Source organism: Cupressus sempervirens, chromosome 7 (assembly GCF_028749045.1).
Source record: "Cupressus sempervirens isolate cs-2001-9-10 chromosome 7, ASM2874904v1, whole genome shotgun sequence".
Taxonomy (NCBI): domain Eukaryota; kingdom Viridiplantae; phylum Streptophyta; class Pinopsida; order Cupressales; family Cupressaceae; genus Cupressus; species Cupressus sempervirens.
Window position 1 is genome coordinate 205,933,485 of NC_143124.1, and position 18,541 is coordinate 205,952,025.

Below are 18,541 nucleotides of genomic sequence, written 5' to 3' on the forward strand. Positions count from 1 at the left end.
GGACCTCACAATTTCTTGCTCTCAAAGACTATGGGATGTCGATCCTGGGACAAGATAGCACCAATGCCCTCTCTAGAGGCATCACGATGCAAATCAAAAGGCCTAGAAAAATCAAGTAAAGCCAATAATAGACATGAAGTCATAATAGTCGTAAACTTCTCAAAACATTCTTGTGCTTGGGTTGACCATTGGAAAGCACCTTTGCGGGTCAAATCTGTAAGGGGAGCAGCATGTTGTGAGAAACCGGCCACAAACCTACGGTAAAAGGCACAAAGACTAATAAACTCTTTTAACTGTGTAAGGGTCTCTGGTTTAGGCAACTCCACATTAGCATGAATCTTATTCAGGTCCATACGAACTCCATCCGCACCGATAATATGTGCCAGATAAAGTAACTCTGTCATACCAAGAGTACACTTGGACTCTTTGGCATACAAGGAAACTTGATCCAAAATACCCAAAATTGTATCCAGATGAACCACATGATCATCCCAAGTCTTACTATAAATAAGAATGTCGTTAAAGAAGACTAATACAAACCTGCGGAGCTGCCTGTGGAACACCGTGTTCATAGTAGACTAAAAAGTGGCAGGAGCATTGGTGAGACCAAAAGGCATGTCCAAGAATTCAAAATGGCCACAGTGACACCTAAATGCTGTCTTCTCTATGTCCTGCTCTTTAACCCGAATTTGATGATAGCCAAATCTTAGATCAATCTTCGAAAAATACTTTGCCCCATGCAATTCATCAATGAGCTCATCAATCCGTGGAATGGGATACTAGTTTCTTATGGTCCTCTTATTTAGCATCTAGTAATCAATATACATCCGGAAGGTACCATCCTTCTTCACCAGAACAATTGAAGAAGCGCATGGGGACTTACTTGGTCTAATATGCCCCTGATCAAGTAGCTCCTGTATGGTCTTCTCAATCTCATCTTTGAGCCTCTTCGGATGGCTATAAGGAGTAATTAATAGGCTTAGTGCCCTCTTCCAACTCAATAATATGCTCAATCCCATGATCAGGTGGCCTACCAGGAGGTAAATCATTGAACACTTTAGAGTGTTTAATCATCAACTGCTGGATATCAGGATGATATTCTGGCTCCTCAATATTCTTTTGAGTTGGCATAATCCTACACTCTACTGCCCAATCAATAATATCCTCATGACAAAATCAATAATATCCTCATGACAAACCAAGTGCTGTATACGCTTAAGTGAAATCTACTTCAACTCATCATTACGGATTGCTTTAAGAACTCAGGGCTGCTTGTCCTTAATGAACCTCATCTCCATCTTCTCTGTGCTCAAGTAGATATCCTTAAGTGTGTGTAACCATGCCATACCAAGAACTATATCTATCCCCCCCATGTCTACCACATAAAAATCTGTAGTGAAAGCATATCAATTAAGCTGTACAGGAAAATCTGTAATCATCTTGTTACACTTTAAAGTGTAACCATCAGCTACCTGTACCCATAGGCCTTCAAAATCCCCAGTCTGCATACCTCTCCTAGTAACCAAATGAGCATTGATAAAATTATGAGTAGCTCCCATATCAAATAGACAAACAATGCCCTGTCCAGCTATGAGCCCATGCATCCTGAAAGCTTCCTCTTTCCTCATACTTGATAAGTAAGCTTCTTTAAGGTTGGAGTCATCCACCTCATCATCGACATTATCACTCCTATGCTGATCCAGATCATAATTCCCAGATTGCTCCTGAAAATCAGCATTGCCATCATCATTGTAGAACCATTCCATCATCCTTTTTTAACCCTTAGGTTTCATAGGATAGTTGTGGTCAACATCATAGGGAACCCTGCAATAGAAATAGAACTTCCTCCTAAAATCATTAATTGTTTCCTAGTCCAAGGGTGTTGCAACATGATGCTTACCCTCCATCTTCTCCTCTCTCTGGGGGGTGTCCTATCATAGGAGGATGTAGCAGGCTTTGAGGCAAACTTGCTTCTAGGTGTAGAGGCCTCTAAATTACAAGCCTTTTTCATTGCCTTCTGTAATGATGGGGGATCCAATGACTTAACCCACCCTCTGAGTGGCTCAGCAAGGCCCTCAATGAAAAGCATAACCCTCCTCCACTCAGATATGTCATACACCATCATTGACAACCTCTGGAACTCACTGATGAATGCCTCCAAACCAGCTGTCTGTTGTAACTGAGCCAACTCCCTAAATAAACCTCAGGATCCTTCTTGTCAAAACGTTTATCAATCTGTTAACAAACTCCTGGTATGATTTGATTTGATCATGATGGAGAGATACTAAATTGTGATACCACTAGTCGTGCGCAACTCCATCAAGGTCTAGCACAACAGATCTAATGGTGTCCTTCTTAGTCATAGGACGCAAAGTAAGGTAGGTGTCAAGCGTATGACCCAAGCTCTAGCAATCACTCTACCACTCCCATCAAATTGAGCCAATGTCATCTTACTAGCTGCTCGTTGGAGCTCTATGTACCTGGGCCGCTATCTGTCAGTAGCAGGCCTACTCCTAGAATGCTCACACTTCTATGTCAGATATCTGTCAAAACTCAAGTTATCCTTTAATGCGTGAGGAAGAGCATCCCACTCATGAAAATGAATCAGTACATCATCAACAAATGGAGTAGCGTCAGAAGTAGTGTTAACTAGTATCCAATTTGGGTCTCAGAAATGTGGGTCTCTGTGGCTTGCCCTGAGCATTCATATAGCCTCTCTTGTCCACCCTATCATCCATCCTGACATGATCCTCAATCTTGTGCCTGTTATCAGCCCTGGGTCCCGCATGCACATGTGACCTGTGGGAACCAACAAAATCATCTCGGTCTCTTTCTCTACCTCGGTCCCGAGGCAGAGCTAACTGTTGCAAGGTGTTAGATAGCTATTGGAGAAAACCTGTCATTTGCTGTTGGCTAACTGCGATATTCCAAAATGCTTGCAATTCATCTCTATCAACTTGAGCATTAGTAGCACATTGTCCGAAGCCACCAAAACCACTCGGACTACCCACTGAGCCAAACTAAATCTCTGGCCCCCCCTCTCTTGGAGGCACATTCTAATCCGGTCGGGTGTATTGCATACCTGGCAAGAACCTACGATCAACATCCATGTCTCAAAATGCAGAATAACAAATATATGCCTCTAGAAATTCTGAGCCCAATTCCTGCAGGTTGGCAGGAAACCGCTCTAATGCCATTGTAAAAACTCCAAGTCCGACCCAATAGAATTTTGAGACCACAATGCAACACTACCAAATTCCTTGTTTTATTTATAATTCAGCAAATATGAAACCATACAATACTCCTTCAAGTTATTGTGTAACTTTATCGAGGAAGGAAAATTTTAAAAGATTATATAGTATTTCAAACAGAAAATCAGCAATAATAAAGAAGAACCTGATTTCTGCTATGCCAAACAAATGAACAACTGAGCTGGAAAGCCCAGTACTGTCTCTAAGGAATAATAATACCAAGAGAATCCTTAACACTGGCAAAGAGGAAAAATGGCAAAGGGGAAAAATGGCAATGTTGTTATCACAGTGCCCTCCAGTTGCAATGTGCGACCAGTATAACGTCTTCCACACTCGCCAAGCTTGGTCGCTAGCATACTCACGTGGGATGGTGGTGGCAAATGTGCAGACCACAAAGGTTACGGCTTGACTCCCAACCCCTTGGTATTCAGACGCCGCCTTAGAACATACAATTTCCCCAACCCCTTGCAAATCGATTTGCAGTTTGGCTATCGAATTTGCAATCCTTAACACCAATCGTATTCCTTCATATAGAATAAACTCCATAGCCACAATAGCCATAGTAGGAGCGATTTGATAATTGTATAAATGAGCATAATTATCCAAAGTTCACAGAAATTCTTCAAAACCCTCAACCAAGCAATAAGAGCAAATTAGAGGTACGAATTCAAGATGCTTTTTTTCTTCGAATGAAGTCATATTTATAAGACTTTGTGGAACTTGACTTCACCTTGACACTTCTCACTTAAACATCCCTTTATAATATACAGTTCAGTCACTTTATAATATAAAGCACCATAATTAATCACCAAAGCATTAGATAATCATTAAGTCTCAATATAATTGCAATAAATATGACTTCACCAGATCAATTCGCCTGGAGCCCAAAACAAATGATAAGTAACCAACAATGTCAGAACTGCCTTGACCAAAATAGGAACTGGCCCAAAGTGACTTACTAAAAATAGTAAGTCCAAAAATAGAAAATCCATAACAAAAACCCCCAAAACCGAACGTCAACTCACGAGGGTCACGTTGATGAGCTGACAAATCCAAATTCCAAGAACGTGCTAAATTAGGGACATTACATTTTATTCCTATCCTTATTGAGCAAATTCGACATTAATCTTCATAACACCTCTTTTGTACTAGGTTCGACTGGCAATGATGCCAATGTTTACTGTACAGGGTAAACATATGCTTATCGCATTAATAGATTACAATGTAACACAAAATAAATACTTTATTCATATAAGTAGATATGCAACTCCAAGTACAATGATGATCCATAAATCCATTTAGACTATGTACATATACTTCCCGAAGGGTGACTCAACTGTCATGCAACCTTTCGGATACTAACTCAACCCGTCGGGTATAATAGAGTTTTTGCCGACAACAAAGTCTTGGTTTATTCTCTAGTTTTCTGATTAATTCTTTCATTCTTCCTACTATAGGCTCTTACAGATTTGTTTTTCCCTTTTCTCGTGTTGTATATTTCAGTTACTATTTTGTCATCATCCCTTAAGAGCCTGAATTCTTCCTCAAAGGCTGTACAAAGATCCTTCCATGTCACTTCTCGACCTCCAGATCTGTGTACCAGTCAATGACCGTGCCCCTTAGGCTGGTAGGAAATGCCTTTAACCACTCATCTGCATTGTTCTCTCCATTCGCTTGCCATATGGTTATGCAGATTTTGCAATGTCATGCATGATCCTCCGATCCTTTTCCTATGAATCTAAGAAGTTTTTGTTTGTTTGTGGCCCATCCTAGTTTTCCCACTCTTTTCTCCTGGGAGGACATTGTTGTTCCCTCTGATAGGACAATGTTCCTATTGGAATATTGTCATTGACGTCAAAGGTAGAACGAGAAAGTTGTTATTGACGTAAAATATATGAAAGTCAGATATATTTGAAATGAAATAGAGTATAGATATATTTGATAAGTTCAGAAATTGTGTATGGAGCATATTGTGTATATATCTGATATATATACACACTGTAAGTGTATATATGTATTTTTTCTAAAACAAATATGAAGGTCTGAAAAGCACAGACGAGAATCATTGAAATAATCAGTAAACTATACAACAGTGCCCAGCATAACCATAAATGTTTCAACAATCACTTCTTGTGTGAAGTTGGTTAAACAGAGCAAAGTCAACAATGTTAACTACAACAAATATGTTCCGATACCACGTTGAAGAAGTTATGCAATGAGATTAACTGTCAATGATTTGAAGAAAACAACATGCATAAACTATATAAATAGATAAGAAATGAATAGAGAGCCTGATAACAAACATACCGTAAGCTTTGAGTTATAAAGCTATTTGTGAATGGAGCAAGGAACGATTGTGTTAAGGCAACGGCAATTTCTAATATGTGATTGAGGAATTGACAGATGGAAGTAAGCTGAAAGAATATGCATCATCGATTAATGTCTCCATATGTTGGATTGGAAGTTAAATCTGTTTGGTCAAGCGTTCCGCATAATAAATTTTTTATGTTTTGCACGTTCAAAAATATAAAATAGTTGAATGGAAAGACAACGATCATACTAATGGCATTGGAACAAAGATATTCACCAATAAAATTTTAATAAGTTAGAAAAGACAAAGCCACATAAATAAAATAATCAGGGATACGATATATTACAGGTGCCATCGCGGACAACAAACATTCCACATCACATATGGAGTATGCAGATTAAAATGGTATGTGAGTATGGTTTGAGACGAAGACTTAATGATGCATGACAGTGAGGTAGGGATAGCCAACCTGGCAAAGGCAATAATCTCACCCTCGATGCTCACTTGGTCAAAGACGATGGTCAAATTAATGATACTGAGCTCGCAGAAGAAGATGATATTGGAGTATGTGCACAAGACGAATGAATCTATGTTGGTCTTCCACATCGTTACACATCAAGGTAATGAATAATATGCAGAGTGTGTACTCTTAATTTGGCAAAATCCTATAAAAAGTAGCGTCTATGCTTGACAAAGCATTTGAATGATATATGGTCAAAAAGATGAAACAATTATGAGATATGATGCAATAAAATATATAGTGGAGCTATCAAAGTTTGAGAAAGTAGAATTGTATTAAAACTTCCAAATCACATAGTTTGACTAAGAGGAACGATGTTCTCAATAAGTAAAACGAATGACATAAATGAATTTGGAAGACCCTTTATAAATGATCCATAATGGAAGATAAGGTAATTGATATATTACGAAGAACTGCCAGCTTAAAAGCTTATTGAAAAATATAATGAATTATACTTAAAGAAAAGACATCTGTTCAATTTAAAAGATGTGACTTCTGAATAAAACAAGAAGATATAAATAAAGGGAGACTTCATTTGAAATATAGAAGTAAGTGGTGAAATAACAGAGTAAAGGAAGTAAGAAGATTGTGAAGTAAGAGTGCTTGGTGGATAGAAGTCAGCCGTGAATTAAGAGTAAAATAGAATAAAAAGAATAATGAAGAGTAAAATAGAATAAAAAGAATATACTTATGTAAAAACTGATTTACGTATAAGTATATATATGCATAGAAATAAGGTGTGAATTGTAAATGGAGAAGAGTATATACATATAGCAGAGTAAATATGTTGATCAGGTTTTTATTTGATATATATAAATATACTGTAAACATATATATGGAAGAGTAAAGTTACTGGCTAACTTCAGGAATAGAGTTATATATATATATATATATATATATGTATGTATTAGAAGAATATTGTAAATAAAGATATTTCATCATTGAAGGCTGATTTCTAGAAGAGAGAGGAGTGTATACATGCTGAAAGAAAAGAATCCATGTTGAGATAAGTTTCAGATTGAAGAAGAGAAATTGTGCGGTTATTGTTAATTTTGTAACTTTGATCTCATACTGATCTGATTGTACAGATCGTACAGTTCTAATAAAGCATGAAGTTCCTTTAAAGGGATTGGCCTCTTATTTAATCTAACTTAATCGATGTCTATCTTGGGAAGATATTATAGTGTTCTTATGCATAGTTTTGGTTAGTATCTTTACTAACTAATATATTTCCTTGAAGACGCTGATCTTGGCAAAGATATTCATTAATTATATTGGGTGGACTTGGGAGGAGACATTTCCTTTCTAAGGACATGCCTCTTGAGTGCAATATAAAGATGAGGTAAGGATGAGGTTAGAGGACACACAAGAAACAATTAAGTCTGCTCCTCTACATTACTGCCTTGTATGATTTATTGCTGAGAGAAGAATATTTCAAGAATAACTATTACATTATTGGTTACACTTCTTATATAGAAACTTTACAGTTATCATATCCATCATCAGTTGAGTAAGAAACATTGCCAAGGCGGAGAAGCAGTTTGAGTGCAGTGGTTGATGCTCACGAAACTGACAGTGGGGGTTGGTGCTTCCACTAGGTTGGTATCTGCGAAGTGTGGGAGTTGGAGCTTCCAGTGAGTCAGTGGTCATAAGCATTGGGGTCGGAGCCTCAAGTAGGTTGAAGCCTACTAATCTATGTAAAAGGACAAGTTTATATAAACACAATTATTTTCCGTGGTTTTTTCCTGCATTGGGTTTTCACATAAATCTTTGTGTTATTGTGTTCATGTTCATAATTGTTCATTTCAGTATTTGAAGTTAATTATTTTAGTGATTAAAGTTTTAATTTGGCTAATTTGTCATTATACTGATTCATCCCCCCCTCTCAATATAATCGTGTGCTCTACCGTTCCCTCTTGTCGGCATTACTTCTTGAGTACTTAGCCCAAATACTTCTTTTTCCCTCTGAAGTTCTCCCTCCTGACTAGAGCTTTGTTCTTGGGTAGGACGATATTCTCCTTGTGCTAGTGTTTTAGGGTCTGTCCACCTTTCTTTCCTTCCCTATCCTTTTGAAATTGTGAAATTGGCTATGCCTTTATAGTGTTTTAAATCAAGTTTTCTTTGCTTTGGTTTGGCGCCTGAGTTTGATTAACAGTCCTTTTGAGACAACTACACCTTTCTTCTTGCTCCCTCGTATGCAAAATCTGCCTTAGAGCAGTGTCCCCTGTTGTTTCTTCTTCTTGTACTCGCCTCGGGTCCTTATTTCAGATTAAGGGCATGAATTGTTTGTGTCTTGTTGTTCTCTTAGCCTTTTCTCATTTGGAATTCACGAGTACTTCTTTCAGCAAACTGTTGGAGTACTTTTTGTCTTCTGCTCTCTATTTAGACTTTCGCTTGTTCTTCCTCCACTCGTACCCAAGTTTCTCGCTAGTAACCAAGGTATTTTCAAAGGATTTCGTACACTGCTGGTGGCATCGAAAGTTTGTCCCTTACCATGCTCTCTTAAACCACTCTCTCTCGGCCTTCCCTTCGTATGTATTGGTCGATGTAAACTTCCCAGGCTACCACCATGTCTAGTATCACTTGACCTTGCCTTGTTATTTCTTCCTCTTCTCCATCACTATTTGTGACTTGTACTTATGGTAGGAATGGTTTGCCCATTACTCCATCCTATTTGTCATATGAACACTAAGTTGGACTTAGGCAATGGCACCAAAAATGTAGAATGGTTACCAGAGAGGGTATTAAAAATTCAACGATACCAGTATCAATATAAGCATTCGTTACCAATGATAAATATACCATTATTGGCAAGGGAAACCAATTTTTCATTATTGATTACCAAAAAACAAGTACATCATTCATGTTCCAAATGTTCTTAAATAGTGGTCGGTTGGTGAGGAAGACCAACCAACACATCCCCTCACTACCTAACTACCCAAACCTAGTAGAAACTTTTTTTCCATTATTGTTTTATTACGCTCTACATAGGTCAATTTCACTTCAGTCATTTCATCTTTGTTCAAAACCTTAAAGAAGAAATCGTATAGGTTGAGTTGTAGACTTGTTTAGTGTTTTAGATTGAAGTAATAGATGAAATGAGGGAGCTTTGTCTGCAAAATTGAAAAGGCAATTTCCTTATCTATTGTTTTATTTTGTGCCATCATTAAGTGACAAATTAAAACACTCACATTACCAGGAGCAATATAAACTTATTTTATGCTACTCACTTCATTGCTGTTCTTGGAGGTCTACTTAGCATTTGGAGCCTTTATATATATATGTTAATTGTCTTTATGTTTATTCTAATAATTGATTGGTGACTTTAAAGTGCCCATTTATGTTGCTTTTTTCCCTTTTGTAAATGATCTTGGTAGCTTTCATTATTAAGATTTGTAAATGCTGGGCAAAGCTTTTTAGATCATAATAAAATCTATCCGTGGATGAATTTAGAGAGGTTTGAAGTTTGAAATTCATTGTTCCAGAACTTGATAGATGTGTGCTTATTTTTTCCAATTTTGTTTTGCACCTATTTCACATGATTATTGTTTCTTAGTTTTTTAATTTTCTATTAGAATGCTAGCTTATTGTATTTTAGAGGAGTCAATACTATTTGGAAATGATCCTTGCGGTTTTTGTTGTTAAGGATTTGTAAATGCTGGGTGAAGCTTTATAAACTATAATAAAATCTGTCCATGGATGAATTTAGAGAGATTTGTAAGTTTGAAATAATTGTTCCGTAACTTGTATGTATGCCTATTTTTTTCCAATTCTCTTTTGCACCTATTCCACTGTGTTATTGTTTCTTAGTTTTTTACTTTCCTTTTACAGTGTTAGCTCATTGTATTTTTGGGGAGTCAATAGTGCTTGTACAGAGGACTTTGAGATCTGAAGTTTTGTTCAGCAGTTATCCTATGCTACGCTTTTTAGAAGTTGATTTTGCAGTTATATAACTCCATGCTGTTAAATTTCTTCCATGATTGTCTGCATCCTAAATCAAGATGCTTAATGTTTTTTGTGTCTTTGATTAGAATAATATAAGTTGCAATTTGGTAAATATTTGGCCTTGCAGTTTGCTGGCGCTGCTCAATCTCTTGGTGCCGGTGCAATACTGGTGAATCCTTGGAATATTACTGAAGTTGCTGCTTCAATAGGAGATGCTTTAAATATGTCAGCTGAAGAGCGAGAAGAAAGACACCGTCATAACTTTGAACACGTGACACACCACACTGCCCAGGAGTGGGCGGAGACTTTTGTCAGGTAAATAAATAAATGAATATCTGTTGATCCTCTTTAATGAATTATTTCATGTTAGGGGATCATAGTGTATGAAGTTTCCACATACAAACTGATTGCAAATGAGACTGTAGGATAAATCATATCATGACCTTTTTGCTTTTCAATGTTAATATATGTAGTTTGATAGAAAATAGATAGAACAAAGCATTAACTGTGAACAATTAGTTGATTGCCAGGGAAAGTAAACTTTGCAGCATGAAGTATTTGTGGTATTGAAATATCTACAAGTTCAATCTTGATATTATGAGAATTTTGCATTAATGCTGTGCATTCTATATCTTATCGAGTTCAAGCAGCAAATGCCTGTGCACCCAAGCTTCTACCAGCGAAGAATTCTTTTACACTCATAGTTTTAAAAATCAGCAACTTACTCACCAACTCATGGGTACTTACAAGTAATGCTCAGAAAGTTGTTTGTTGTAAAACTTACTATGAAATGCTTATTGGATACATACCTGAAAACTCATCAGTTCACTGAGGCTCTGCATGTTTACTCCTTATGGTGAGTGCATGAGTCTATGTGGTAAATATGAATGTAAACATAGAACATTGAACACAGCAATGCAAATATAACACATACAATTGGTAGAAAGATATATCATTTATTCCAAGTGTAATGTGTGTGGAATATCCATATAAACTTGTCCCAACTGCCAGCAACAGACAACCTTTCGGAACAACTAACTACACCACCAATCACTACTCAAGACTGAAAGTATTATATTTTTACTTGCTGCAGATTTTCCATCTACACTTAAAAAAACTTGCTTGTGGGCGGGAAAAATCGATATGCAACAGGAAACCTTCATTTTTGGTCATTTTCTTGTTTATGCATTTGTGCCTTTAACTCTGATAAATTTCCATTGATTTTTGAGTCATTGATTGATCCTTGTCAGTGTTACCAGCCTTGGACTTGGCTCAGATTTGGTTAGGCCCAAATTGGGCTTGGACTCAGCCTTGGTGGCCGGACTCGGCAAATTAAAAAATGCATGAAATTTAAAGATTTTTAAGGATTTTAAGTTTTTTTCATGCATCATTTAGCCAATTAATATCAAATACACAATAATTGAGATTAATAGAAGCTACTTTGCACACATATACAACTTTTCATATATCACGTAATATAAATGCGATCTTTTGAAAGAAATTACATAAAGTTAAACTGAATAACATAATAGAAATCTGAAATATAGTGTAACTGTCAAATGTCTACCATATGTCAATATCCATGAAATATGCGGTCCATGGAATCAATAGTTCAAAACATATATCAAAAGAAAGGCTCATAGTAGCCTATGTCTTCCTACGAGTATGCCTAAGATAGGTCATGGAAGCCTCTAGAACCATCCTCTCTCCCTGTGGCTAAGGTTGAACCTCAGTGACATGATCATCCTCCTCATCCTCATACTCATCATCATCCTCATAATCCTCATCATCAGAGTTGGATCCATCACTCTCGGCCTCTAGGTCCTGCTTTGGGTCTCGTCTTGCTCTAGCCTCCTTTGCTACCTCTGCCTCTCAATCAAGCTAAATAACCCACTCCAAGTCTTCATTACTGAAGATAGGAAAAAATGTATCTTACCTCTTCAAATTTGCTCCAGAAATGGAAATGTAACCCAAGTTTGAAGGAACCTCCTCCAAATGTTTCTTTTAACTCCTCTCAATGCTTATATACAAGCTACAAAGTGGCACAAACAATCAACAACTAATAGATGAGAGCCAACCGACTTGCTAATTTATCTCCCAAAACCCCAATACTCTTCCCTCAACTCTTCTTTCTCTATTGTTTGTGTTTGCAAGTGATAGAATGACCTTTTTAGGTCTAACTTATGCTTTAGAATGTTAACATACCAAAAAATAAATAAAAAAATAATAAAAAACTAATTTTTTTGTCCTTTTCGGACGCTGACTACTAGCCGAGTTTGCCTGACGAGACTTAGTGAGTCAGCCGAGTCAGCCCTGAGTTGGCCAGATACTTGGCCGAGCCCGAGGCAATCGTTTTTCTAGGTTCGCCCCGAGACTTGCCAAGTCCTGTAACACTGATCCTAGTGATCATGGAATTTGAAGATTTTAGTACTAGATTTTCAAGTTAAGTATTTTCTTTTTCTTTTTGTTATTTGTTATCTTTCTTCTTATGTTCTAGCATTTCAAAGTTATTAGTATTTTATTTTTCCTTTCTGTCCTTATTAAGCACTAGGGCTTAATGTTTAATTTTTTTGCTCCTTTTATTGTTGCTAGGATTTTAATTTTTCAACTTTGCCTATAGGGATATGGTATCGACAAGTAATTGAAGTAGTGTAAAAATTGCAGACCCTGGTTTGATGCATTGTACATTAAGTATAGTGGAAGAAATTATAGTAAACAATTATTAAGGGTTGAGGGAAAGATGAGTTATAGATTGCTTCAAATATTATATTGCATGAAGCCTTGGGCAAGATGTATAATTGTGCTTTAGTGAAACTTTCAATTACACGAGAGATGAAAAAAATCCCTTCTTTGGACTAAGAAAAAGATTTAGTTAAAAAAAGATAAGCAGTGAAGCAATGGTAGCCATGATGGATTCTTTTCCAAAGTTAGAGATTGATTTTGTGGGCTATTCCCTTGACCCACTAGTGGAAAGCACTAAAGAAAGTTCTAGAAAAATTTCATACTCAATGTAGGTTATTATTCCTCATAATATTCTTGCTTTGCGACCTTTTTTGTTAGATACTATGTGAGATCAAGTGAAGCATCACAAGTTGAGGATGCCATGTGCCAATTTTGGGTTTCCTATTTATACCATTGAATGTTGTCGAAAAAGTAAGTTTAAGTTGGGATGAGGTCCTCGTTTGTGAGTTCATCGATTCATAGCTCTAGTTTAAAAGCATTTACCCTTATTTAAAAAAATGATATAGAACTTTAACTACAAAAAAATAGTTGGGATTCATCTAGTCTCATGAATGATCCATTCTTAAACAACCTTAAGCAAGCTAGAGAAATATGTAGGAAAATATATATTATCCAATATTTGAATAATGATAATCCAACTAATGCCCTTAAGGTTTTTATTCCTCCAATAGTTTCATGTCCCCATTTTAAGGTATAATTAATAATAATTAGATAATATAATAATTATATAAATAATTTTAATAAAATCATGTATTCAAATTAATATTAAAATATAAAAACAAGAAATAATAAAAAATTATTATTATTATAATATAATAACATATATAATTCATTTAATATAAGATTCAAAATAATGAAATAAGAATAAGATTACAATGAACGAATAAGTAAATAAAATCAGCTATAAGAGATAATATTATAGAACTATGTTACCTTACTAAACAAGATTTAATAATAAATGATAATAAACATAAAATAACTGATGCAATATAGAATTATATAAATTAACTAAATCTAATGAAAAGTCAAAACATATGTAATAAAGAGAGGTGATTCTTTCAAATTAAGATATAAAAGGAGAGTTCATTTGAAAGAGGAAGGAAGAGGAGGAAAAAATAGGAAAAAATAAGGATTAATGGAAGAGGAAAAGAATGAAAAGAAAATAAGGAAGGTACTTTATCAATAGGTTGAAATGATGAAAGGATGCAACACTTCAAAAGGGTTGTAATTATGAATTGTTAAGAGTATCCAAGAATGTTGTAATTATAAAGTGTTGCAACTCTTTGAAAGGGTTGTAATTATGATGTGTTGTGACTTTTCAGAAGGAATGCGATTATGAAGGGCTGTGATTTTTTTGAAGGACATATATGACAAATAAAATATGGGAGGATTAGAAAACAATCATACCCAAAAGGGTTGGGCTGAGTACAAAAAGTAAAAGAAATAAACTAAGATATATTTTGAATGAATGTTGTTATAAGATAAGATAATAATATTAATGTCCACGAAAAATCAATAAGGTTTATGGGACTGAGAATACAAACAGAAGAGCTGGCCAAAGCAAAAGCACCAAACATGACTAAGAAGAAACAAAAGCAAGAAACAAAATAAGAGAGAAGGGAAGATAAGGACTAAGGGTCCTTTCTTGTCACAAAGAAATCAGTAATAGAGGGGTAAACCTGTGAACAATCCAAAGTCTTAGAATGCCGTGTAGAACCACTGTAGGATTGTCGCTGCTTGGAGAGACTGGTTCAATGTCTAACCGATCTGGAATGAGAAATATTGGAAGGCCTTTTCAAACCCCATGAAGGAAACAAGGGAGAGAAAAAGGCAGTAATGAGCTGATTTGAAGTACGCCCCTGAGGTATAAAAGATTGCAGGGTAATCTCCCAAAGGTGGGTGGCCTCCTGAAGATAAATTGCAATACACCGCTGATCAATATAGCTGAAGAACATCGACAGAGAAGAACAGTCTCTGAAAAGGCAATAAAATCTCCCTTTGATCTCATAGTTAAGAGGACATCAAAAAATGAAGTGGATCTCAGTCTCAACCTCTGCCAAAGTACATAACTAACATATTTGATCAACTCGATCCATATGGTGATCAGTTCGAGCCTAGAGGCGGTGAGAGCCAACTTTGAAAGAGCCTAAAGAAAACCATAAGGTATGATTCCAACACTAATAGAGATAAGCAGGGTGAACAATAAAACCATCCTAAATCTGAAGAAAATGCTCAGCATAGAAGGCCATCTTAGGTAGCAGCCCTCCTGGGGGATTACTCTAGGTAGTGGTAATGTACTGTCTATAAATATCCTGTCTGACATGCTCATTCAACTCCTGATGTGAGGGGAGAAGATGAGCAGGAGCATCAAGTGAAAACTGGTAAGGAGGAAGACGATCTATCTCAATATCTATTGAACCCAATAGAGAAGTTGCCTGGGTGTACCAAAAATGAGACCTAGTAGAAGTGTCGGATCTCATAATCTCAACAGAAGAATAATATGCCAGATAAGAGTATTTGTGCCGGTCAACACCCGAATCCATAAAACCACAAAGCCGATGAAGAAACCAAATCAAGTCAAAAATGGTGGCAAGTTTGAGAGGATGAGCTCCAAACTCAGCTAAGACAATGCTGTGAGGGGTGAGTTTGAGAGATCTTATGATACGCCGTAACATCAACATCTGAACTCGCTCAATAGAAGCCCAATCAGAAGCAATAAGAGAAGGCCTCCAAACAACCAAGCCATAGAGAATAGTCGGACAGACCAAGGAATCAAAAAGGGACAACTTGGACAAAATATCCTGGAAGTGATGCCTGAAGCACTATCTTTCTAACAAAGCCAGCGAATCCATGCCCTTACTAACTCTGGACTGAATAGTTGGTCTCAAGCTGAAGTGCGGCCCTGAGAACTTCAGATACATATAAGAGGGGATAATCTCAACCTCTTGACCCTGAAAGAAGAAATGAAGATGAGAGGTCTTTAAACAGTTAAAGACCATAACCCGGGTCTTAAACAAATTGACCACAAGCTGCCGTTGATCACAAAAAGAAGCCAAACCATCAAGGAGTCTTTGCAAGCTGTTGGGAGAAGAGGCCAAGAGAACCACATCATCAACAAAAAGGAGAATGGAGATCAAAACCTGATGCAAATAACACCCATCATTTGGTTGAGAGGAGTTCACAAGGAAATCCTCCAACTCATTAATATATAAGCCAAACAGAATAGTAGAAATAGGACAACCCTTTTTCACTCTAATGGTGCTCTGAATTGGAACAGAAAAGCCTTCCAGCGTTCTGAGCCTACCGGTTACCTTCTCATAGAGCCTCATAATAGCAGTCTGCAACATATCTGAGATCCCAATCTCACGAAGTCTCTGAAATAAGGCCAACCTAGGTATAGAATCGAAAGCCTTACGGAAGTCCACAAAACAACAATATACCTTTTGGGAGCAGTGCCTAGCCTCCTCAATGATAGCCCATAGCGTGAAAACATGATCCATAGTCTGATAATTTGCTCGAAAACCAACCTGCCCTTTAGCTCTACACCTCTTCTATCAAGCTCACTAGATAACATGGTATTCAAAGTAGTGGCATAAAGTTTAGCAAAAGTATGTCCGTTCATAATAGTCCTATAGTTACTCGGATCAGAAGCAGGTCCAAATTTGTGAATAGGGTAAACCACATGTCTAGACCAGGAATCAGGAAACCTAGTGCAAACCACTCTATTAAAGAGTGTAGGAAGGTAAGATCCGAGAACCGAAGCACCAAGCTTGAAAAGTTCTGCTTGGAAACCATCCTCATCCGTTGCTCTACTGCATCTCAACAATCTGATGGCCTCAATAATACTGGAGTAGGTGAACAAATGGCAGTATGGGGGTGGAGTGGAGTGAAGAGGTGGCTGCCCAGGAATGTCATAAAGCGTAATGATATGGGAGGTTAGAGAGTGGTAGTCAAGAGTGGAGGACAGGGGGGAGCACCAAGGAAAAAAGGTACCTAAAAGATTTGGGGATTCTAAATAAGTGTGGAGCAAAGGGTTTTGCACTACAAAGAAGCAAAAGAACGTTTCTTGTGGTGAAGAAAACAGAGGTATGAAAGGCGCAGATGGGTGAAGGCAGAGGACTAAGTCTCGAAGGCAATGCGAACAGAGCAATGGAAAGCTTTGCAATCAGTATCAAACCATCTATTCATAGGACAAGTATTCTGACGCTTATTTCTGAGAGGGACGGGAGCAGTGAGGAATAGAAAGAAGAGTAGAATCCCACATGGCAGAGGCAAGTAAATCATACATGTCAGAGGCCGCAAGCGACTCACCAAAACTTGCAGGTGTCAGAAGTCTCCTAAGGTGGAAAATAAAGAGCTCACCATCACTCTTGGGGTAATGAAAGCGAGTAGGAAAGGAGACGGTATTAGCCGGGTATTGAGAAGGCTGGAAAGAGCGCAACGGGTGGGGTGAATTGCAAGCGAAAATGCTAAGAAGAGCATGATCAGCCAAGGGGAGACATGAAATGGTGAAACTATGAATGGAAGAAATGAAGGAAAGAGAGGAAATGACATAGTCAACAACACTCGCACCACCACAGTGCGGCCAACAGGTAAAGAGGTCCGATCTAGGAAGGAAGGATGAATTGTTTAGAATCAACAAATCGGAAGACTCACAGAGCTGGAGGAGGTGAGGGCCATATCCTGAGAGTGGTCCAAGAACATCCTCCGAGGTGCGCTAAAGTCCCATACTAGTCGGGTCTAGCTCAAAAGTGCAGTTCGAATCAGAACCATGATCATGCAAAGGAGTCTGAAGATCTCTAATTCAAGCATTGAAATCTCCAAGAATTAAAATAATATATATTTTGAATGAATGTTGAGAACTAAAATAGTATATATTTTGTGAAGGATTGTATAGTGCAGAACTAAAGGGAACCAAAGATGTTCATTCAATATTTTAGTATCATAAATGAATATGAATCATTTGGTAGATAAGATTTATAATCAAAGATGATAATCATGCTTGAGATGAGAACTTTATAGTTCTCACAGAGACCAAGTAAGAACTTGGTATAGGGCATTAATTAGAATGTCGAGTTTCACTTGAGATAACTCAGAGATTAGAGGGCATTCTTGATTGAATGTCGGGATTCCAAATTGGAAACCAAAGAGAGATTTGTAGAGAATCTTTTAGGTGCACCATATATATATAGTAGTGGTTAATCATATGCAAATGTTAGAGACAAGAGGCTTGGTTAGAGGTGGGATCTCTACCAAGTATTTGTTAATTAATTCACTCATTAATAGAGATCCTAGAAGCCGTAGAAGGCACTCTTAACATGATGGTTGCCTAACTGAGAGTTATTCTCATCAGGGGATTAGGTAAATCTGATTAGAGCCTCCTTATAAGGATTAGGTGGGTTTAGTGTGGGACTTAGTACTTAGATGATTTATTACAAGAAGATTCTTGTGTTTGGAATTTCATGCTAATTTGGAGATCTATGATTACAAATTATCTCTTTTGGGGAAAATTTGTGGCGAGTGTATCCAAGTAGGCTATAAGTAATGCTGCATTGTCCTACCCATGTAGGCCATTAGGTTATTTCTTGGCAAGGAGATTTTGCACTCTACAAATAGACATAGGATTAATACTCACAATTCTTCTTGCTTCCTTGCCTTGGTGATGGACATTGTAGAGGAAAACAAATACAAGCATTGCTACTAGTTTTCTTGGTCTTCAAGGAAGACATCTTTGTTGATGATAGAGATTTGGTGGTGTTCACTAAACTTGGG

At 37.2% G+C, this 18,541-nt stretch overlaps 1 protein-coding gene across 4 annotated transcripts in view; it reads left to right on the forward strand.

The window, feature by feature from the left end:
- LOC149546218 (alpha,alpha-trehalose-phosphate synthase [UDP-forming] 1-like) overlaps positions 1-18,541 on the forward strand; it is a 241,184-nt gene that overhangs the window by 132,795 nt on the left and 89,848 nt on the right. For all 4 annotated transcript variants that reach the window (XR_016353669.1, XM_089791062.1, XM_089791063.1 and 1 more), the window contains exon 10: positions 10,155-10,342. Coding sequence is in view for 3 of the 4 variants with exons in the window: in XM_089791062.1 (XP_089647188.1) it covers positions 10,155-10,342 (188 nt within the window). In the remaining variant the exon portion in view is untranslated. The remainder of the gene's footprint in view (positions 1-10,154; positions 10,343-18,541) is intronic.